The 24,731-nt window shown below is 30.0% G+C and overlaps 2 protein-coding genes across 2 annotated transcripts; one reads left to right on the plus strand and one right to left on the minus strand.

Annotated features, from left to right (window-relative positions):
- Positions 1–508: 508 nt before the first annotated feature.
- LOC108347692 (uncharacterized) lies at positions 509–8,851 on the minus strand. The gene is made up of 16 exons (XM_017587091.2): positions 8,631–8,851; positions 8,504–8,553; positions 8,342–8,402; positions 7,949–8,044; positions 7,714–7,863; positions 7,336–7,467; positions 6,694–6,821; positions 6,067–6,109; positions 5,464–5,547; positions 5,151–5,192; positions 4,731–4,801; positions 4,163–4,216; positions 3,958–4,063; positions 3,776–3,844; positions 1,942–2,085; positions 509–1,095 (listed from the first exon to the last, which is right to left on the minus strand). The coding sequence occupies exons 1-16, from the start codon at positions 8,760–8,762 to the stop codon at positions 961–963; spliced, it is 1,497 nt and encodes a 498-aa protein (XP_017442580.1). The 5' UTR covers positions 8,763–8,851; the 3' UTR covers positions 509–960.
- Positions 8,852–19,883: 11,032 nt separating this feature from the next.
- LOC108346573 (1-aminocyclopropane-1-carboxylate synthase 7) lies at positions 19,884–21,788 on the plus strand. The gene is made up of 3 exons (XM_017585643.2): positions 19,884–20,245; positions 20,338–20,618; positions 20,701–21,788. Exons 1-3 carry the CDS (start codon positions 20,075–20,077, stop codon positions 21,554–21,556), a joined length of 1,308 nt encoding a protein of 435 aa, XP_017441132.1. The 5' UTR covers positions 19,884–20,074; the 3' UTR covers positions 21,557–21,788.
- The last annotated feature ends 2,943 nt before the right edge of the window (positions 21,789–24,731 follow it).

Consider the following 24,731-nt stretch of genomic DNA (forward strand, 5'->3'; position numbering starts at 1 on the left):
ATTATGTTATTCACTGATAGTCAAAATGCTTTGGCATAAAAGCATTCTATTATTTCAGATACGAATCCACTTGATTTTTAAGTATTTCATTTTTTAACGACTTATTACAATCAGTGTGAACAAGCAATGCTCGAGATTGTGGTCTTACTAGTTAGGTGTGATCAATCCTTTTACTAACGAGTCACATGGGATACCTAATATAATATCTCTTAAAGGGTTCCACATGAATATGTCCTAAAATCTATAATCTTAGTTGCTTTAAATAATGAACAGAGTTCTAATTTGCATGTATAGTTCAGTTGATACCGGTAAAATAAAAGTTGTTATGAATCAAAAGGTCTCGATTGTATTATTATAATAACTGATAGACAGTTCGGCATCCAAGTGTTTTGTTTCAGAAATGAATTGACAGGAGCATTAAAGATCTTGAATTTTTCACCGACTTACTACAATCAGTGGAAGAAGCAATGCTTGAGATTGCTCTACCGTAGATATATTGTCGTTGTAAATTGTCAATTGATCTACTTAATTATTCTTCAAATTTAATGTAAGTACATGTATTTTCCAATTTTTTGGGGCTATTAACACCTTCCTTCTTGTCAGGCACCAACAAGTACTCTTCTTTTAAAACACTAAAGGCAATGGATGATTAACATTGATTGGGAGAAATCTCACGATTTAAGCACTTCTAATTTCACTCTCAGAACCCGCTCTTCTATAACATCTCAACTCAACATTTGTCATAGGAAACGTAAGTACTACTGAGTTTGATATTGAAATGCTTATATCGAGGATCTTTTATTTGGGAAAGGGAAGGAGGGATTCAGAGTGCAAAGAAGATCATTTTAGACACGAGACAGGTAAACTGCAACTTGCACTCTGTTATTCATTAAAAAGAAAAAAGAAAAAAAACTAAAGATGACGCAGACCTGTTCACCTTAAGGAAGATTGAAATCAAGCTTAGATTTCTAATCCATTTCTGTCATGAGTAGAGATGTTCTTCGCTGGCCATGGTGCCCCGGCCATCACCCCCTCAATCTCGCCTATTTCCCTGGGACACTTTGTCATATTGTAGCAACCAGCGGCAGTGACAAGCTGAGCACATCATAAAGAAATAAACAAAGTAATTATCGAATAAGCTCATCTACAAGAATGACAATTCATTTTAAGAATGAAACAAGACTTGTTTGGAAGAAAATTTTCCAAAAGTCCCTTTAGGAAAAAAATAAATATTATGAAATTAGCCTCTATATAATCTCAAATGAATTTATGTATTAACTAATTTTACTTTATGGTGAAACTAGTTTTAATGTTTATTTTCTACAAAAAAACTTATGGAAAAGCTTGTCTAATGTTCATAGTGTTTGATAAACAATGAAGAGTTTAAAATTAATGACCCTAAATGAGAAAGTTTCTTTTATCATATGAACAGTCAATTAAAACACAAATTTCAGATCACTTTACAAGTATTTTTAATCAAGAGAGTGTGTGTATATCCCCCTTGTTACAGAGAGAAAAAATATGACAACTCTTAGCAGTTGTGATTTATGAGAATATTTTACCACAACCTTTTTCTTTGTCCTGTTAGGAGTATTTTCAAGTTCACTAGATCATATTTAATCACAAATTTCCCGTGATCTTTTATTAAACAATAAGAAAATCACGTGAAATTTATAATTTAGTATGGAATTTAATCTAATTTTTTTAAAAGGAGCACACTAGACAAGTTACACCTTTAGAAGTATTTTATCAAATTCGTTGTTGTATATCGCTAACACAGTCCCAAAAATGAAGTAGGTGAAACTTTAGCAGCTCCCTCATAAAATATAGGATTGAATATATGTATGTTGTTACTTGATTGAGAAATGATAAAATGATAGTATAGAAATGATAAGCTAAAAACTAGGTTATGCATAGGTTCAGTAGTAAACGGAGGAATACCACATCACTCTCGATTCGAACTCCACCAAAATCTTTATATCTATTAATGGCTTCCTGGTTCAAGAACTTGGTAGTCATTGGATTATCCATGGCAGGAAGTAACAAGGCGTCAATAAAGTAGCATCCAGGCTCCACAGTGATAACCTACACGTGTATAAATGATAGGTGTCAGGGGATCAGGGATAAGAAATGAGGAAAATCCGAATAGTATTAAGTGTATAAAAATAATAGACTTGGACCAACTGATAACAGCCTATAATCCTGTTTACAAGCATTAAAATGAAAGGAAAGCAAATCTGAGCAGTTTGTGAGCGCTCAATCCCTCCCAGAACAAGAGTCCGCTTGCCTTCCTCTGTTAAAAGTTTGGTTTCATTTTATATAAACACTTTCATATGAAGCGGTGTTGTTCACTACTTTTATTTGATTAAAATCACTTAAAATTTCATCAACTGCAAGTGTCAACTTTTATTTGATTAAAATCACGTAAAGTGCATACTTTAGTGATTTTTAAACCATTAAAAACGCGTTTTAATGGATTAAAATGTTGCATGAAGGCACAAGGCCATGTTTTTTAATCCATTAAAACTACCAAATATAAGTATATGTTATCTCATTGAATCCTTATGCAAATTGATATGAACAAGTTCCAAAACTTTTATAAAACTTTGAGATGACCTTTACTTATGTAAAAATACTTCCTGGGGCTACATTACTACAAAAATGACATCAACATCATAGATTGAGCAAACCATATTAAAGATCACCATTTCTTTTATTCTAAATTAGTCAAAACTCGTCCAAGTGATTTGTTCCTTAATTTTTTTTTCAGTAGTGGTTCAGATCTTAACAAGGGTTTTCAAGGCATGTTGCTTGTGATAGGATTTCACAACTGCTGTACAAGATCTTATAAGATTCAAAATTTGTGTTGTATTTATTTTTTTCCATCTAGTGATGGTTGTAAAACTTGAAAATAGTTTATTGGCTTAATCAAGATAATTAAGCAACTGGATGTAACTCTCTCGTGACAATAAACCCATACAAATTCTAGTATTTTTCTTTTTCCCACATCTCCAACATATTATATATGAAATTATTATTTTTTGTGTGAAATTAGAATTTCTTGGAGTTGGAACTTAAATTTCTATTGTGAAAATCTGTTAAAAAAAATTAAAAGTTCTATTCAATCCTTTTCTTTTTAATTCGGACCTTAATTTTAACAAGTAAGTCTACAAGATACAAACCATCATTCCAAAGAAAACTTTGGGAAACAACTTTAGTCCATGAGATTGTAAGTACCAATCACTTTAATTTACAACTTAAAAAGAAACCCCAATTTAGTTCCTAACTTAAGATATATATGTTTGAACAAGCTTCTCCAAAAGGACTTTTAGGAGAAACGAGAAAAAAAAAAGAATTTAACTACTTCGTAAGTTAAAGTTAGTTTATGTATAAACTAACTCATAGAAGCTCTCTCATATTACTTGTCAATTTTATTTTTTTTAGTTTTATTTGTGAATAACCTAATTTTAGCTTATGGAGAAGTCAATTTCATTTCTTCCTTATATTTTTCTCCTATAAGTCCTTATGGAGAATCTTATTCAAACGAAGCTCATAAAACATTATTTACTTTAGCATGTAACGACAACTAGATGGCTTATTACCAGAAAAATTTAACTCTCAAACATAAATGAGTAAGTTTTCGGGGCCCTCATTATGCCAATTTGAATCTAGTATAACCCAAAGCAAAACATTAACAACTATCATGCTTCTAATCAGTTGCTGCTTGCTACTAAAAAAATTTCTTATTACTGAAAGAAGCAGTAAGTGTACTGACCATTCCTTCTCGGAGATCCCTGATTGTCCGTAAAGATTTTAATCCAGGTTCCTTTCTTCTTTCCAGGCCCTGCAAATTGGTATGAAAAAGTTGTTGATACAAGATTAACTACACATGACATTAATTAAGGAATGGGAAAGGATAAGTTTAAAATGTAACTGCAGATGAAATTTACAAAATACCTGTAAGTAGCCTCCAGGATCATGTGTATCAATACCAAGGAAATGCCCGAGACCATGTGGCATAAAAACTGCACCCAAGCGTGCAGCCATCATGTCCTCAACATCACTACACCAAATTCACAAATATGAAGCTTCATAAAAGATCCTAGAGATTGTATCAAGATGAAATTTAGCCATCAGATATAGAATAACACAAAAACATTACCCCAAAAGAACGTTTCCCCTCTTCAGTGACTCGAGAATAACTTTTTCAGCCAATCTGCAATTTTAGAAAGGGTATGAGCATAAACAAGGAATAGTAGCATGATAGTGGTGTATATTAGTAGTTTGAATTTTCTACTTTTTTTACAAAAATAGAAGGCTCATGGATATTGGGTCAACTTATTTAGATTTCTTATTATCTCTGTATAAAGCCATTGTTTTCAACAAAAAAGCAGTGTCACAAAACGCACACTTGTTTGTTTCACAAAGAATTCTAGTGATCGCTATCAACTAGATTTTTCTCTTAGGTTCCCCATTCAAGATAATGACAGTAATTTCTCAATCAAGCTGCAGACGTCAAACTAAATGCTTGGGACTGCATGTGCACAGATTACCTCCGTTACAATTCTGTAATATACTTATAATCCAATTCACATATTTAGTTAAATAGTCAACAAACCTTCCTCGCAAGAGAAACACTAATAACAACCCAGCTATTAGCACTTGAAAATAGAAACCAAGCAAGGCAGACATTTAGTTGCTAAAAAAGTTATTAGTGTAGTTGATCATACATGTGCATATCAACCCAGTTTACTCCAGGTTTCATTGAAGATATAACAGCATTGTGAGCATCTAGCACAGCCTGCAGAACATGAAGAGCACCAACAAATAAATGCTATAAAAATCCATAGAGGTACACGGAAGTTGAAATTTACATTGGCTGGCCATACCAACATTCACATGAATGTCTAAAATTAGGCAAGCCCTTACAGAAAAGTAATACATGTGTTTGAAAGAAATGCTATAGCTGGGCCATACAAACATGCACATGAATGTCTGAAGTTAGGCAAGCCCTTACAGAAAAATAATACATGTGTTTGTTTGGGATTTGCTCTGCAAATGCTTGTACTGGCTCAGTTTTTTAGATATTAAGTAAACAAACATAAAATACTTTCCCTTTGACAAAAACGGTTTTATGAGGGAGCACTTACATTATATATAAGAGATTGATCGCTTGTAAACTTCCCATTTATCTGCACCACAAATTTAAAGTTGAGTAAAAACTAATTATATTTAATAGATGCTAAGATAACATTTGACCCAGCTTTTTTGGCTTCTATCCCCAAAAGTAGAAACTCCTCCAGCTAGCTTTCATGGAAGCTCTATATTTTTACTTTTCCTTCATCAAAAAAGTCTATTTTCATTTTGTAGAGCTTATTCAAAATTGCACTTCACCTTTTTGAGAAGAAAAGCCAAAAAATTTGGTCAAACACTAACTAATGTATTATTAACGGAAAGACTCACAGGGAAAGAACAGGTTATGTCAGACCCATAGAAATTGTACTCAGCTCCCATGTCAAACAGTGCCATGTCCCCATCTTCCAATGTCTGCAGAAGAGTCATGCTTTAAGAAAAATTTAAAGACTTAAACATCTCTAAAAATAAACAATCATTGTTAATCCAACTCATACTATAATAACTTCACCTCATCTTGTTTCTTAAGGAATGAAGTTTTCAATATTTAATATGTCAATTAGCCAAATCCAAAGTCACCCACATACCAGAGAGTTTAATTTTTCGTGTTTTCAAAGAGTTTCTCATCATTTGCATTTTTTGTTTTCTGTATTCCCATTTTTACATATTTCTGAACCAAGTACTTTTCAGACTAGCTAGTGAAAGAGAAAACCCAGATAAGTACGCATGGTGCTGCTTAATTTCACGTTTCAACCAAACACATAATGGAAATAATAAATAGTATACAGAAAACACAGGAATTATGCTCAATTCAAGGCAGAATGCACGAAAGATCTTAGGAAAGTCATATAACCAATGTTTAAAGATGATTCAATACAGCAACATTATGCTGGCCAATGATAATGACTTTAAAGGGGTACTTTTATGCCATACCTTGTCATTAGGAGCTGCCGCATGGCCGTAATGAAGAACAGCACTGCATTAATACACATATCATAGCCAGCCCACCTATTTTATGATAAAGGTAGCTACTACTTAAAACACAGTAAACAACTACCTCTGTTCCTAAATATAAAACTCTTTTATCCAAGCCACACCCTTTGAGAAAATTAGTTAATTTTGTTACACAAATTAAATTGTCAATGGTTACACCAACCAATCACCTTTACCCACTTAATTAATTTCACCTAACTAACTAATTTTGGAAAAAGAAAATGGTAGCTGTGATCTCTGTCCAATTTTAACTTTGCCAATGCTGGAGGAGAGAGAAAGAGAGATTTCCCAATATTTATTATTTATGAATTTAAGAATTGTAAATTAGTTAAAGGTATTTTTCAAAACATATTTAATACAAGTGACAGCCAAAAAAAATAGTCTTAAAGAAATGGACAACTAGGAAAAAAAGTCTTATAATTAGGAATAAAGGTAGTATTTTTTTCCTTTTGCAAATCCATTTTAATTACGAATGAGCACCAAGTAAGTATTGTTAAACAAACGTATTTGAGAATCACATTTATTGAGACAAATATGGTTACAATATCAGAATTCAGAAATGTATACCTATTTTCACCAGTAGCACAAATACATGTATAGGAACAATGCCGACATCCACCATACATGTAGGTATGATGAAGAAAAATGCTTTCAAGCTGATACTCCTTCATTCCAACCTTAGTTTTTCTCATGACCTGTTTAGTTGGAATGTATCTTGCAACTATTACGAAAGCATTCTCACAAAGCATATGTATTAAGTCATTCATACTTCATCATAGACACTGTAGATTCTTCTACTAATCAATAATGTAACCATGCAACGCCCGCCCTATGATATTCCTATTTCAACAAAAAAAAAATTGCCAAAAGTTTTGGTGAAAAGTGGGTACATAGCCAGGTATAGGAAAATAGTACATTTTCTGCCTTTTTTGATCTGTACTTAAGCTATTTTACTTCGTCAGTTAGTCTTGAGGAAAAGACATCACAGAAAAGTTAAAAGATACCTCCCAGTTCCCAAAATCACTTTCTTTTCACAACTACAACAGACAGTCTCCCACGGAAGAAACTAAACATTAAACTGTCACAATTACAATACTAAAACCTATTTCCTCCTATAGATCTCCCATAAACCTCATATTACACTTCGCATGAATGTTAAAATATGTACTCAACATACCAACATAACTTTGGCAGTTTAACATTAGTTACCTCAACATGAGCTTCGGAGCTTATATCATTGGCATACTGAATAAGCGCAATTTCGAGCTTTGACTTTATGACACGGCACTCCGTCAATATAGGATGCAAAGTAGTCAAATCCTTATCAAACTTATCAATGCCCTAAATCAAAGTTAAAAATATACAATACCAAGAATCAGTTTTTCAAGAAAGATATGCTAGCTGGTACAAGTATTATCATATCATCACAAAAGGACCGAATAGCATTGGTACATGACAGGGCTTATTCGACGACAATTTAGGGGTGAGAAATAATATGTACCCAACAGTTCACCCACTGTCCTGATGAAAACAATTAATAAATGATCGCAGCAAAGGGTAAGAAAAGGAATGGTTAGAGTTGAGAACCTGAAACTCTGCCGGTTTAGAGAAATTATTGCTATCTGTATTAAGTCCATGCAATAGAAACAGTAAAGGTTTTCCCGCACCCTGGTAATGTTGTTGCAAAACACTTGCAATCTCATCTGAAAAGAATGTTGTGCTAACCATGTAGTGTTCCTACAAAGGAGAATGCATAGATATGAACCACTAAACAATAACAAGGCACGCAAATCCATTAAACATTTATTATTGGAAGAGTTACCTTAAAATAGGAGAGTTGCTTAATCTTCCCCAACCAAACAGCATACTCAGAAGGTAACCTGGGAGCAAACAAGAGAGAGTCCCCAGTCGCAATGTCCTTCAAAAACCAATAACATGTACAAATCAAAACTACTATTTTCTACAACTTAACGTGATCATATTATATTTGTAAGCATTGCAAAAATTAAAAAGAGTTTAGCAGTAAAGACTGTTACACCGCCAACTAACTAATTAGATGTCACCTTAGATACAACTTACAAAGTAACCATCACAGAAGGCAATATTCTTACCATACCTGCTAATTCCTAACTAGCTTTAAATTTTCCGAGCATTTAAATAAAATTTAAAAAAAAAAAAACATAATAAGATTGTAACAGAGCAAAACAGAACGAACAATAGCTCCATAGAATCCAGGCTCTGTCACTCCAAACAAGTAAGCGAAGAAACTCTCCTGCCTGCGAAGCGCGAAGCAAAGGAATAATGGATCGAAAGGCAACCATTGTAACGGTGATCATTCAAAAAGTGAAAAGATGCGGAGGATTTAGGGTTACGATACCTGAAGAGCTCCAAGTGATCGGTGTCGTAACGCGTTTGCTCTTCGCCACCCTGCGCGAACGAAATTGGATAGAGATTGTTAAGAAAAATGAGAGATGGAAGGAAGATGAATGCAGACAGAGATAGACCTGAAGAAGAACGAAGCCGTGGAGAGGACGAGAAGAATCGGAAAGGTGTTGACGAAGAGATGCGAGAAGCTTCTCTCGGTTATTGACGTGAAGCTCCATCGACACCTTCGGAGGCCACTGAGACGAACCCATGCTGATTCTGTTCTCTTCTCTCTATCTTCTTTTCAAATCATTTGCATTCATCATATTACAAAGAGTGAAAATTACATTAATCATATTAAACATCTCATAGAATTTTCAATTTTTTTCCTGTTTATCTACACAATCAAATTTCACAACCTTTCCTGTTAGATTTGAATTAAGAACCTACACAATACTCCATATTTTATATTTTAACTGTTATTTTTGGTTGCTAATAAATTATTTTTCCAGTGTAAAAAATATTTTTTTACTTCTTTTTTTTAAAAAAAACACAGGCATAACCAGGATGCTGTGTTAACAATCAAATCAAGAGGAGTACATTAATTATAGGACAAAATTCCGATCACTGACTGATGTAAGGAATTGATTTGAGTTAAAAATAAATAGATGAGGTAAATTAAAAAATGATAAAAAAATTTAAAGTATATTTAATTTTTAATTTAAGATATGGAGATGATATATGTATGTTAGTTTAAGCTGAAGAGTAACAAGTCAGCAGTTTTATGGTGGTGTAAATAGCAAATACTTTGAGCTATTGCTTTGTAAGATGAAAATAAATAGAAGGAGGTGAGCTTAGTAATTGTGGGGTGCAAGTCTCGATTAGTAATTGTGGGGTGCACGTATCTTTTAGATTTGGCACAATCAATTCTTCCTTTCATTCTCCTCTTATTTTCTTTGTATATTTCAGTTCAAAGAAAAACCTTAACCTTTTTCCTTATGATTTTCAAACTAAAATCTAACTTAGAGATAATTTAGAACATCTATATAAAACTTTTGTCTTAAGTAATTTCATTTTGACTTAATGAGTTATTTAGTTCTTATATTTAACCATTTAATATTATATTTGATTTTTAATCAATTAAGTATATATTTTAAAAAAAACTTAATGTGACTCATTCTATTAAATTGATGTTAAAAGTGTCATTTGTCAAATTTTCGATTTGTTGGCTGTCAAAAATTGAATTATTTTTCTATCTCTTTAATTTGACACATGACATCTTAAAAAGTATAATCCAAAATTTGACATAGTTTTAAACAATTAAGTGTTTTTTTCTAAAGAAACACTAACTAATCAAAAATCTAAATATACTAATAAAGCTATTCATTTTTCATTATCTTTTCTTTAATTTCATCTTTTCCTACTTTATATCATGCATGTCTAGAATTAGTGAATAAAAGAGAGCTTAGGGTGCACATTTAACTTTTATTTTGATGGCTAAGATTTGAGATTTGGAGGTAACAAAAGAGTTTTATATTATTTTACTTTATTAGTTTTCTTCTGCTTTATTCTTCTTCTCGTGTAAGGAAAATCAAAGTAAAAGAAGTTAATTTTACTAAAAATTCTAATTAAGATTGCAATTGATCACTTCGATCTGTGTTGGTTTGATAATGTAAAGATTCGAAGATGAAAAGTGACATTTTGTAATATTGGTTAATTTCTCGGAGTAATATTTACATGTTATCAAGAAATAAGTGTATATTTACATTTTAAATAGCATGCATAATGAAGGAAACGAAAAGATAATTTTGCATTTCAAATCATCATATGTAAATAAAAAAACATTTTAGGGTTCAATTTGTATAATTTATTTTGATGGTGGAATAAAATTTATAATTAAAATAAAATATAATTGTTAAAATATAATTGTTTGCTTTAAAGTCTTTGTTGGGCCATATTGCATTTTAATAAATGGCACCGATGCTAGAATGGTACAAATAAGACGAGAAAATTGACCCAAGAAAAATAAAGACAAGAGAAACTAGGTATGCTTGCTGAGGAGACAAAGTACATTAGAGATACTACGACAAAGTACATGCAAATTCTCAACTTATTAATGCTCATGGTCAAGTAAGAAGGAAAATGCATTTCAACAACATAGAAATCAGATAAATAATACGTGTGGGGTATAAAAATATGTTCAAAGAAAATTAGAAATAAAGTTTTTAATTCAAATAAAAAAGTATAAAAGAAATTGACAAAGATAAATAACAAATGAAAAAAAAAAACTAATAAAATTCGTTTACATTTTAATTCTTTTATTTTTTTATTACATGGTAGCGAACAAATCCAGTTTCTTTTACAGCAAACATTTAATTTCAACCACAGTAAAAACGAGATAAATAAAATATATTGAACAAGTATAAAAAAACGTGAAAATAAAATAAACAAAGATAAATAAATTTATGTAAGAAATAAAAAAAATACTAATAATATTCGCTTGCTTTTTAACTCTCTTACTTTGATTTATATTGCAGCAAACAAATCCAAATTTATCCATCTTATTCATTTCCACTCTTTCCTCCAACCAAATATAAAACAAACAATAGTTATCTATTCAGTAATTTTTAGATTAAATTTTTTTATATTTTAATATATATAAAATTAAATGAATTAAAAAATTGTTTTTTTTCTTAACCAATGTTTGTAAAATATTACTTAGCATTTATCATTCTAAAGTAAAATAAATAAATATTGCAACATGAGCATTTATAAAACTAGTATATTTTTTTTCTAAATTATTAATTTCGTAAAAAAATCACTCCATTGTAAGTTGTGAGATTAAATTTATTATAAATTGAATTTCCATAAAAAATATTATTTTTGTTCATAATAAATTATAGAATTTAGCAGTGGATACATAATTTTTGTTTCAGAACTTTTCATACGATGAGAATTTTATGTTCGATTTTTGCTTTCGCGTAAAACTTCACTAGGGTGACTGTGAACCAAATTAAAATATGCCAAACCAATTTAAATTACGACTTTATAAGTGGATAAATAGATTAATATGATATTAATTTAAATTTAATGTTTTTGAAGTACCTCTTTTTTATAATATTTGGTGTTTGAATATTTATAGTATAAACCAACTGTTTATTAATAACTGGTTGTACTAACATTTTTACTCAAACTCTTTATAATTAATTTAAATACATTTCAATTATTTTAAAAATAGTTTTATTTCGGTTCATTGTTTTACGTTTGATAAGATAAATATATTTAATGGTTTTTGAAAATTTAGAAGCACAGAAATTATTTTGCTTGTAAATTTTAATAACTAAGATGAAAACAAAATTAGACAGATAGCGCGTAGTATTTTCAATCTCTTTAAAATCAGAAAAGTTTGCTGACTCTATCAAAATCTTGTATTGCGTCACAATCCGTGTTCTAAAGCACATCATCTCAAAATCATTGGAGTTTTTTTATTCATAGAGTAATGATAGTTTAGGTTCTTTTTCGTTAAGAAATAATAGATAAGATTCAATGAAAAATTAGATCTAGAAAATTAATGAAAAACCGATATTTCAGTTCTTTGTTGAAAAGGTTAAAAAATAATAATTCATTTTATGTATATATTTTTAAATTGATTAAATATTAAGAACAATCACTAATATTATAATAGAAATATATTTTAGTGAGATTAAGCGTGAAAATACAATTACCCATTACTTTTTATTTGGTTTCAAATTTGACTGATTAAAAACTGATCGAGATTAATTGATCCACCCAACCAATACTTATGAATTAACAGGTTTTGTCTACTTCACATCTATTAAGTTAGCTCCACATATCAATTTGCATAAATTGAAAAAACATATTAATATTTTATGAAATTTTAATCTCAAATTTAATTATTTTATAGAAGCAAAGAATTTACTCTAAATATAACAATTAAAAGTAATTTAAAGATCATTTGTTCATATACATTATTTCAAATAAGATAAAATATTAACTAAATGTAATTATAACAAAAATATAGATTTATTTTTATTTCTATCGTACTCAATAAATATATTAAATAGCATGACCTAATAAAATCTTTTAAATCTATTTATCATGGAGAAATCCAAACATACGTGTATTTAGACTATTTAAACCATATTCACTTATTAAAATTAAAACTAAATATAAATCGTTTAATATGATTAGTATTTATCATTTTATTATTATTTATTATCAACTTGATATCAAAAAGTTCTTTTTCGGATAAATCTCTTTCTTTAACGACAAAGAGTCCCTTCCTTATAAAATTTTTACTTAGTAATAAATGTAAACTTTACACTAAACATACAAATAATAATGCACAATAAGAAATTGAAAATATTTATGCGAGAAAAAGCAAATTAATCCATATATTAATTGCTAAACAAACCTGTACTGACCGATGAACTTAAAACTTAAATGTCCAATCCTCGAATTATAGACAGTTTATATGACTCGTCACATTTTTGTCCCAAAATAATTTAATTTGATAAAGTAATAATAGAACTTCTTGAAGATATTTTTAATATTTGATAAATTATTTATATTGAGGACAGAAAATATATTACAATTATAAATTAATAAAAAAGTATTAAATATTTCTCCCTTCCCCACAATTTCAATCATTATTTAATGTACACAAACAATCTCTTCCAAAAACTGAAAACATGAGAGATTTGCATCTTCCCCGAAGATCCAAATATTTGAGAATGGGTCCAGATTTGACTGAACAGACAGAGATAACCGGAGAAGAAGTTCTGGCACCGACACAGTTACCACATTCCGATTGACAAATGCCACGTGTATTCTTCTATATATTATTTTTACAGATACTTTGTTTTATTTAAAATAAAATTGTGCAAACGAGTATTTAGTTGCTCTAGATGTACAATTCAAATACACTTTGATATGTTGATTTCTGCAATAGTTTATACATATTTCATACCACTTTTATTCTTGTCATATCCATGACAAAAGATCCAAAATTTGTGCCTTTGTATGATTTTTAAAAATAAAATAAGATTATGAGAATTAAATAATATTCGGTGGTTCACATTTATAAAAATAAAATAATAAGAAAGAAAAAACGATTTAAAAGTAGTTATTATAGAAATCAAACTAAAGACAGGAGGTTATGGTGTGTTTGTCCAAGTCTTGAGTTTATTTTTTTCTTAACAAGTGAGGCAACTTATTTTCAGTGAACAAAATTTATAAAAAAATAGTTTTTAATTTAGAAGGAATACAACTTATTCATGTAGTTTTTTTTGCAAATCTCAACCCAATAAAACTGGTTTCCAAATCTGAAATTTTGAATTATTTTCAACCAAGCAACTATAATAACGTCTTTACAGGTTGAGAAATTAAGGGATAAAAATAATTGTTTAGGGAGAAAATATAAAGTTTAAAATAATTAAAAATGTCGTGAATTATACTTTATCATTATTATTTATTTTTATTAATATATTTATCCCACTTTTCATTTTTTTCCTTTATTCGTCTATACAAAATTGTTTAATTTTTTACTTTATTTTTTATATATTTCAATTTCCATCCATTATACGTTATTTTTATTCAGTAGGAGGTCATTATTTCAGTCTATTCCAAGATGTTTTTATTTACTCTATCCCACTCGCAAAAATAAGTGAAAATTGTTGAAACAATAGAATTTTATTTATTTATTTATATAAATCGAGTATAATGAACGAACTTAAAATAACTTAGCGTGATATTAGGTTACCTTGGTTTTGTATGTATCATTTTAAGTTGTTTGCAAAAATTTTGGTTTTATTTTTATTCACATGTAATAATGGATTCATATGCAACCATATCAATAATCATTTGAGGCAATCTCGAATGTTTTTAATAAGGGATTTGGAGATTTCAGAATGATAATATTGGTAAGAAAATAACATTCATGACGGAAAGCAACAAACATAATTATTGAATTATTGAACTCTCACATGAAAATACTTCTTGCTACAAGGTCAATGTCATACATATACCTCCATTTGATTGATGTATACACAATTAACAGTTCTTTTTTTCCTATATTTATGAGATCATATATCCTATAGATCTATAACTTTTTATTGCCTAGATGATTATTTCAAGTAAGAATGAATCATTCTCCCAATAAAAAATATCATATAAATAGTATTATTCAAAAAATTAAATATTAGATATAGAGATAAATCAGTAATTTATCAAATAATTTTTATGAATTCACCACTTTCTCCTCATCCTCATGGGTACGTAGTTGAGAAATAAACATGCAGAAAGAGAAAGTGACATTGAGAGACAAATTAAATGGTCTGCGTGTCCGTGCAGATTGGAAGGCCATACTTCATACTTAGACTTTTCTTTATTAATTTATATTTATTTATTTAAACTTAAAATAGAAATTTTATATTCTCGAAAACGTGTGTACGAACACGGTAGGAATCTGCACTGCATGTAAAATAAACATATGCAAATGGATATGATCTACTAGAAGAAGTGCGAGTACTGATTCAAACTTCAAACTTTTAAAGCTTGTAAGAATTATAATTAAAAAAAGTGAGGATAGGAAAAAACAGAAAGTTTAATATTAATATGAGAAGTGAGAGTGTATTTAACGTTCGACCTACTCGATATTCTGTACTTATCTCTGTCTTAGACACAGTATCCTATCATGATTAGAACAAAGATTCCTTCGAGGCGTGTCACCATTCAAGCTACATCTTCCTTGAAGATTCATGCCCTATATTTAATTCATAGTCACACATACCATGTCAAATGTTTTCTATACTGCAACCCTGCATTGTTTTTTCTCCCACCATACTTACCACTGTTTCTTCCGAAATCTATGAAACTCTTGTTATTTTCTGTCATGCCTCGTACAGTGTTATCACTGCTTTCATGTTCTTCGACTGAACAATATGATCATGCATGTGTTACTATTAATCGAACTACCAAACCCAGAAACTAATTAAGGATTTTTCTTTTGATCAATACATCTTACGTCTTGTTTTTTCCTTAATCGGTTACTTCTCTTGTAGGTTCAATTGTCAGTCGTGAAATTGATCAACTCAAACATTAAAATACTATATTGTATATACATAAATTAGTTCAAAATCACAAGATTGTGACAAAACATAATAAAATATATTTTACATGTGATATTGTCAACAATTGGTAGTGATGAAAGGACAATTAGCATTTAGACGTTAGTGTAAATAATAATAATAATTTATTATTTTAATGCAAGAAAAATTGATAGTGATGTTAAGTGATGAAAATAATATCTTTAGTAATAAATTTATAATAATAATAATAATGAATAACAAAAATATAAAAAAAATAAAAACTTAATAGTCATATCAATAACGATAATATAACAATGATCTAATAATGTTATAATATAAATGTGAGGTTATAATTTGCGATTCAAATGTTACGGATAAGGAATGGATAAATATTAATTTTTGAATATTAGAATATTTTAGAATTGTAATCTAAATTCAAAACGTTAATCATAACAGTTAATTTTAATTTTTAAGTCTTGTTTAAGACTCTGAGAGTCTTATTTTTTATGTTATATTAACATATTTCAATGGAAAAATCGTATAAGATGCACGATCCAATTTCATTATAATTCCTTGTTCTAAGCACATAGTTACTTAAATAACAAAAAAAAAAAAAATTGAACCACTTATAGTAGGCTACGTGCTCCTTTTCATGCCAAATTTCCTTTATCAGTTTTAGAATTGATTTGGATGAATGACCATCAATAAAATTAAGAAGAATTAGCATAATTTCATGAAGATGGAGAGACTTTTAGGACCCTCGTTGAATTTTGCAGCCTAAATTTTGTCCCTTTAAATTGGAAATTTTTATGAGAAAATGACATAAGTTTATGGTAGGAGTTCTTTCTCTTTCTCGATTAAATAACTTCAGGAGCAATTTTTTATTTATTTATTTTCGGTTATTATTTAAACTCTGGATTTTCAAACCCTAAAAGCAAAAATGATAGTAATGAGTGAGGATATTTTTTTGTATGAGGTTATATTTTAAAAATATATATTTAAATTTGTATATATTATATATTTGGTACGGAGCATTTGGGTTTTGTACGTACTAATTAATTAGGCTAGCAGTGTACAGCAAATTAAACAGCTTGCACGATGTTTTTCGTTTATTATTTAAAATTGTGAAATATAGAAATTTGAGAGTAGTTGTTATTAGTTGAAGTGAATAACGATCACATCAAGTGACATGATCTTGAGTTGACAGTCTTAGCTGTTAACAATTAAGAAAAGATCCCCTATCTCACGTACTCCTGGATTTTCTAGACTTTTGGAAAAGTACTTGGTGTCGGAGAGACCCCAATTGAAGAACTAGTCTTGTAAACTTCCTCCATAAACAATACAACATCACTCGTCCTTTTCACATACACTTCAATTTTCAAACCATACACACTAATATAATATACTATTTATCACCCAAATTAAGATAACTTTCAATGCTTTCCAGCCATTCATGTTGTATTCAATACACTAATTAATTATACTTATCTTCGGTTAGCTAAAAAAACATGGATGGGTATGTACTTTGGTACAACTACAAACTACTACAGTTACCACATACGAAAATAAATAACGAATTTCCTTATATTGTTTTATACTTGTCTGTCTCTACCCTACACTTGTCATATGATGCTTCCCCTTTCATGCATTAACATTTACCATAATTCACACATTTGATTTTGAAATTCCCTCCTTACAAATAATATCAATGTCAATTTATAATATATAAAATAATTTTATAAAGTTCATTTAAAATTGAAATCAACCTTTCTAATATTTGATTTTTTTTCTCACATGGATAATCATCATGTTTTTATTTTATTTCACCACTACAAAAAATATTAATTTTAACGAACATTGATTATGAGTAACAATATATAATTAACCTCCAACAGTAAATACACACAAGAAAAAAAATAATATAATCATTTCTACAAATATCTTTGTATAGTATGATCATCTTACTCATTTATCTAGGATCTGGTGGTCTATATAGTCACAAATATCAACAAAACCCTCCAGTAATAAATGATTATATAATACAAATCGAACAGTTATCTTTATAAACAATTATTAGACTTAATAACGATAATTTACAACAAAACATGAATAATATCAATTAAATCATGATTAAGTCGTAAATAATTAAAAGTTTATAACAAAATTTATACATATAGAGTAAAGTAAAAAGATAAGTAATACACATTAATAACTCAATTTACTAAATTTTTATTAATTTTAACATTATGAACTCAATACTTAATAATCAAACAACATGAATCTTGTAAGTGAAACCATTTTTTTTCCTAACTCTCAAACCCTCTTCTGCATCTGCATGCATGCTAAATATTACTGATTATCATACAACCATGAATAATATTTAATGTGGGAGCAAAGATAATGGACACTGTTTATTTAGAGAGCGTGCTCACACATCCACCACATCTAACCATTTTATTTAAGTCAAATCATGCTTAAGTAGTTAATCTTAGATGCAGAAGACAATTATTCACTTAACGTTTCCACCATTTCAATTATTAGCATTGGTTTTAGAGCTTAACTACAGTGTGATTGGACGATAAGTAAGATACTGTTAGTAATTATTATATAAAATTTGTTTTGGGATATTATCTGTTGATTTATACATTTTGAGAGAATCCAACCATAGATCACCTTCTAAGTATCTTTCGTGAATTATTGGCGTCAAATCAGTTCTTGATGATGATAATGATGAGTTATATGGTTGTGCTATTTATCAAGAATATATGTCTGTGTTGAGATTGAACTTCATTAATTTAGATGAATTATAAGCTGCGGACAAGGTTCTTGCAGATTTTTTAATTTGATTTGATGCAAATTATATCGACTATAAGACCTTGTTTTTTTGAGTGGATTTGAGGGAATTTGGAAGGATTTGAAGATAATTTTTTTTGTCGTTTTTTTAAACAAATTTGAAAGTAAATAAGAATAAATTTAAAAACAATTTTTTTTAATTTGTTACGTTAATATTAAGTGATGAGAATCGAGTTTTTCATTGATCCTTTAAGAGATGAATAATGATTAGAAGTAAATTAATTAATGAAAGCATGCATGTAGCAGTAGGTGAACGAACATGGTCGCATTATTCAGTGTTCATTTGAGTGATTTCAAATCTAATATAGTAGTCATGTGACCACAAACTGAAAAGAGAACCTCAGAAAATGAATGAATGATTACAGAGAAGAGTTATAATTATGCAGACATAGCAATCTGAAGGTGTTGAATGAAAGTGAAACGATGAGGAAGAATGTAAAAATTGAGATGCAGTGGTTAAACTGTGTCGTTTATGATTGGCTCCTTCTGTAATGAGCACTGAGTCAAATGTGTACGGCTCTGGTTGTAGGGTCAGAAGATCTCGGAAGAACTTCTCTTTTATCCACTTTAGCTGCTTGCACATCAAAATCTTGTTCAATCTTTTCAGTTACTTGATCTATCTTTGTCAATTGTCAGCTCATTAAAACTTAACTAGTAGAAAATCATCAAATACACAACCTATTCAGATCTTAATCAAATTATTAATTTGGTTTCATTACAAAAGGAGTTTTTGGCCTTTTTTCTGCAGAGTCATATTTATGACACTACTTTTAGAAAATTTTCAGATTTTTTTTTGCAGTACGTTAACTATTATATAAACATCCCTAGTTAATTAGCATATTTTTGTTATATTTTAATAGAATAACCCAAAACTTTCTTTGAATTTTTAATTTTTAAGATATAATTTAATTTTAAACTACAAGGAATTTTTTTCTTATTTTTATTACATTTAAAAAAAATAGAGAAGTTGATTTAAACATACCTAGTATATATCACAATTGTGAGTAGAAAATTAATTTTTGAGAGCTCAACAACTTTTAATTTAATAAAGAACAAAGCCGTGGATAAAATATAGTGCCATTAAGAAATAATATTAACACACTTCTGTATTAAACCGACACATGAAGTGGAAGAGGGGACTATATTGGAAAAAAAATTCCAACCTCAAACAACAACCATATATTTTCGTATGATCTGGCATCATGCACAGTTGTCACGTCAGATAAATCTCTAGTAAAACATTCAAGGTAAAGCTCCGAATTGTTATCAATATTTAATGTTTTTTTTATAGTTTTTTCGATGTTTTGTTCATTTCTTCAAACCTATAAATTCAGAAAGAGGATTCAGACTTTCCATCAACGGATTCCTTTTCAGGACTCAGCAGTTCATTCTCTCTTATATTCTTCTTTCTTTCTCCTTTAGTCTCTCTCTCTCTCTCTCTCTCTCTCTCTCTCTCTCTCTCTCTCTCTCACACACACACTTCTAAAAGCTTTTTGCATTCAACAAAGGCCTCTCTACAATTTTTGTTTTTGCTTTTGCACCAAGCTTAAACTTATTTTTGTCTCTTTCGGTTACCCTCTAATTTTTCTCAGCCCCTTTTTCTTCGAAAGTTTTAAGTAGTTATGGGGAAAATGATTGAGCAACCACGTGTGGAGCTTTCCAAAGTTGCAGTTTCTGAAACTCATGGGGAAAATTCTCCCTATTTTGCTGGGTGGAAAGCTTATGATGAGAACCCTTATGATGAACTAACAAACTCCTCCGGAGTTATACAAATGGGATTGGCTGAAAATCAAGTGAGTTTATAGCGTCTATATAGCAGAAGATTAGAGAAACTATTTACTTAGGCAATCTAATCTAATCAATCTTTTCATGCTGTACCCTTCAGGTTTCATTTGATTTGCTGGAAAAGTACTTGGAGGAGCACCCAGAAGCCTCAACCTTGGGATCTGGTTTCAGAGAGAATGCTTTGTTCCAAGACTATCATGGACTCAAATCATTCAGAACAGCAATGGCAAGCTTCATGGAACAGATAAGAGGAGGGAGAGCAAAATTTGACCCGGATAGAGTGGTCCTCACAGCAGGAGCAACTGCAGCCAATGAACTCTTAACCTTCATTCTTGCAAACCCAGGAGATGCTCTCCTTGTTCCAACCCCTTACTATCCAGGGTAAGAATCAAGCTCCATAGATACTAATTACACACACGAAAATATGATTCTTGAGTCTAAAAGTTTTGTTCTTTGTTGACAGATTTGATAGAGATTTAAGGTGGAGAACTGGGGTGAACATATTTCCAATCCACTGTGACAGCTCAAACAACTTCCAAATCACTCCTCAAGCTTTGGAGGCTGCATATAACGAAGCAGAAGCGAACAACACGAAAGTGAGAGGAGTATTGATCACGAACCCTTCAAACCCCTTGGGTGCAACCGTTCAACGCTCGATATTGGAGTATCTTCTTGACTTCGTGACTGAGAAGAATATCCACCTTGTCTCAGATGAAATATACTCAGGATCGGTGTTCTCCTCCTCGGAGTTCGTGAGTGTAGCAGAAATCCTTGAAGCACGGCAATACAAGGAGGCGGAAAGAGTTCACATTGTTTATAGTCTCTCCAAAGACCTTGGTCTTCCCGGTTTCAGAGTTGGCACTATTTATTCATACAATGATAACGTTGTGACGACAGCAAGAAGGATGTCGAGTTTCACCTTAATATCCTCTCAGACACAGCACCTTTTGGCTTGTATGTTGTCTGATAAGAAGTTCACAGAGAACTACATTGGCACCAACAGGGAGAGGCTGAGAAAGAGGTACCAAATGATCATCGAAGGTTTGAGAAGTGTTGGCATAGAATGCTTGAAAGGGAATGCAGGGCTGTTTTGCTGGATGAATCTGAGTCCACTGTTGGAGAAACCAAACAGGGAAGGAGAATTGGAGCTTTGGAATGCCTTTTTGCATGAAGTGAAACTCAACATCTCTCCTGGGTCTTCTTGCCGTTGTTCTGAACCGGGTTGGTTCAGGGTCTGCTTCGCAAATATGAGCGAGAACACACTGGAAGTGGCATTGGAGAGAATACGTAACTTCATGGAACGAATAAACAAAGAGTAACGGTACTTTCATAAGGTCTATGATGTCGTTGTTATACTATATATTTGTTTTTTTATTTTTTTAAAGTGGTTCTTGCCATTTTGATAAATTCTTTGTTTTTGGGTTACATCAAAATCCAAAACTGGTGTAAAAGGACATGTATACACTGTAGGACGGATTCACTGCTGAGGAAGTGGTGAATTAGTGTCTTAGTTCTTGTTTGCTTGCTTTACTTAGCAAGTTGTTACTCAGAAATTCAACTCCTTCTGTATCATTAAGTTGATATTGTTGATTAATGTATAATGTTTTCCTTTGTATTACTTCTATTGTTCTTTTTCTAAACTCATTCAGATCTTTCACCCCAAAACTAACTGCAACAAAAGAACTTAGATTTTCCTTAATGTCATGGAATTCTGTAATTTTAAGGATGTTTTTTGACACTCTAATTGACTATAGTAATCATAATCCATGGTACTACAGTGACTAATGTTTCTTCGACACATGCTTATTTGTTTGCACCTTTGTTTTAACACAGAATGTATTTTTATCTCTAAATTTCTCATCTCTGATATAGAGTATATATTTAATATTAAAAAGCATAGAGTTTATTATAAATTTTTATTGAACAGTATTGGATAACACTTCTGTTATATAAATTAATTAGATAGGTGCCGAATTATTACACACGTGTGGGCGCAACAGCTAGCAAAACCAGTCTTATACACATAGCTGTTATCTTCTTTTCAATGATTGAAGCATTTAAAACCTCTATTCAACTCTTGTGTCAAAGTCTAAGTGTTATTGTCCTGTTTATTTATAAATGGAATTATGGATAATCTGACTTGGTTAACGATAGTTAACTCGAAAAGCATATAGTAATTAATTAATGGTGTGCGCGTGATGTTCAAAAGAATTAGTTAATTAAAGGTCGACTGCTTTATATATGCGTAAACTTGGTTATATTAATAATCTCACCACCAAACATTGAGCTGACTAATCAGTTCCTTATTGTATACGATATGACAATTGACAAGAAAGGATTACCTCTTCAATTTTCGTATTATATTACATTCGATTTTATATACTTTTATTGAAGTTTTTTAAGCCTCGAATTAAAAGGTATGCTTTTATTGTCACTTTTACATACTCGAGAGCCGAAATTTGACAACAACGAGTTTAGCATGAGTCACGTTATTAATTATCAGGACCAAACGTATGTTTTACTATTAAAAAAGAAAATCACAGTCAATAATTGTATGTTTTCTACATATTTTCGTTAATTAATTTCATATTTACTTTAATAGAAGTGTTTGATATATAAATGACGACATAAGTGACGTGGATTCTTTTTGGATAAAAAGGTGAAGATGTTCAATCATAAATGATTAATTACATGTCAGTTCCCATAAAGTCTGAGAAAAACACTATTGGATTGCATGCTGAAGCTGTAATAATGCTATGATATCCTACGAACAGAATAACCCGTACGTTTTGCTCGTGAAGGTGAGCAAGAAGCTGTCTTTCGACCACGCATGAAAATACGCATCTCTGCTCTCCGATTCCAATTTTTCAAACTGAATTTTCAGTAGTTACGTCAAATTATAGTACTTTCTACGTTGAATCATTAAAATTTATAAATGAAATTACTTAAAAATCTCACATTTATTACATAAATTTAGAGGAATATTTTATAGAATTTAGATATACTTAAAATTATGTTATTTTAGAATTATATTTAGAGTTTATGTTCAGATTTGTGTTTGTTGGATAAATTATTTTATCGGATATTAAACTGTTATTTAAATGAGTTTTTAGATGAGATAAAATAAACAATTCCTTTGTCCGAAAATTTGCCCAAGTTTAGAAGCATTTGGTTCTAGAATTTAAAGAATAATACCTTTTTGACCATGACTTTTGAATCTATCAGGCATCAATTGAGGCTATGGTGAATAATGGTACTTTCATAGGTTCCATCATCATCGTACACGAACTTTTCAAAATTCCACAATTTTTTCTTGTTGCAGTTTGATAGATGATTGCAAGAGTGATCTATCCCTATCATAATCAATGCTTCATCAAATTCTTTCTTCATAAACATTTTCTCAAATACTTTATGGCCAATGCTAAAATAGCACAATAAAAGGGTTCCTTCCTTTTTGAACACCACAATTTCCTTTCATTAATTCATTTAGCTACCATGGACAAAATTAAAATGAACATTTAATAAACATATAAATAAATAAAACAAACAGATTAAAAATAAATAAAGACCGTCATTTTGGAACTAAATAAATAAAGTATTCCTTTGAAATTGAGGGAATTATTTTTTACACGCAACACAAACTTTATAGATATTTTTTTAGTAAACCTTGAGTTGAATTTCTCTGAGTTTTCTTGTGTTGTCGTTGAAGACTGAGAATGTGACCTACTTCGTACCCTTTGAGGAAAAAACATTCTCAAGACACTTTAATCAACCCACTTTACGTAAGCCGTTGTAATTAATCTCGTTCACACGTGTGATCGAATGTCACTGGTTTCTTAGCTTACTAAAAGGCAAACAATTTAACACTCAGCAGAAAAATTAGAATATGCTGACATTGAGAGTTCAAAGCAAAGAATAACACATTATTTCCTTTAAGTTTTAATTTTAAAAAAGTATACAAATTTGAATGTTTTTAATTAAATTTGATTAGTTTATTCAATATTTCAATTTTTTTATATTTTTTATTTTAGTTTATTTTCAGTTACGACAATCAGTAAACTATTTCCATCAGCATTATAAATATAAGTATTCATATTTTAACAAAAATAATAAAAGTTATCTATTATTTAACACTTACTATAATGTTATTTTATATTAATTACAAAATCTCTTTCTTTAATCCATAAAGATAGATAAAAAATATGACCGAACGACATAACATTAATGTTATTGAATTGGTAAAATATATAAATCACAAAAACTTAATTGAAAAAATATAAAAAATGTTAATTATTAAACAGGCTAAAAAAATAGTATAAACTCAATTAACATTATTCAAATTTATAAAAAACATATACTTAAATATTAGTTAAATCAAGAAAATAGAAAGAGTGTACTGAATGAGAAATTATGAGATTGATGAATAAAAGGGTGACCCATTTGAGATATGATCGAAGATAGCTATTTATTTATTTAGAAGCATGCAAAACTTTG

The sequence above is a fragment of the Vigna angularis genome, chromosome 1 (genome assembly GCF_016808095.1).
Source record: "Vigna angularis cultivar LongXiaoDou No.4 chromosome 1, ASM1680809v1, whole genome shotgun sequence".
Classification (NCBI taxonomy): Eukaryota; Viridiplantae; Streptophyta; class Magnoliopsida; order Fabales; family Fabaceae; genus Vigna; species Vigna angularis.

Coding starts and splice junctions, on each gene's coding strand:
- LOC108347692 (XM_017587091.2), bottom strand. CDS start 8,762: ATGGGTTCGTCTCAGTGGCCTCCGAAGGTGTCGATGGAGCTTCACGTC. Junction 8,403..8,503: donor GATCACTTGGAGCTCTTCAG/GTATCGTAACCC, acceptor CGCGCTTCGCAG/GCAGGAGAGTTTCTTCGCTT. Junction 7,468..7,713: donor CTAAACCGGCAGAGTTTCAG/GTTCTCAACTCT, acceptor ACTTTGATTTAG/GGCATTGATAAGTTTGATAA.
- LOC108346573 (XM_017585643.2), top strand. CDS start 20,075: ATGGGGAAAATGATTGAGCAACCACGTGTGGAGCTTTCCAAAGTTGCA. Junction 20,246..20,337: donor TGGGATTGGCTGAAAATCAA/GTGAGTTTATAG, acceptor TGTACCCTTCAG/GTTTCATTTGATTTGCTGGA. Junction 20,619..20,700: donor CCAACCCCTTACTATCCAGG/GTAAGAATCAAG, acceptor CTTTGTTGACAG/ATTTGATAGAGATTTAAGGT.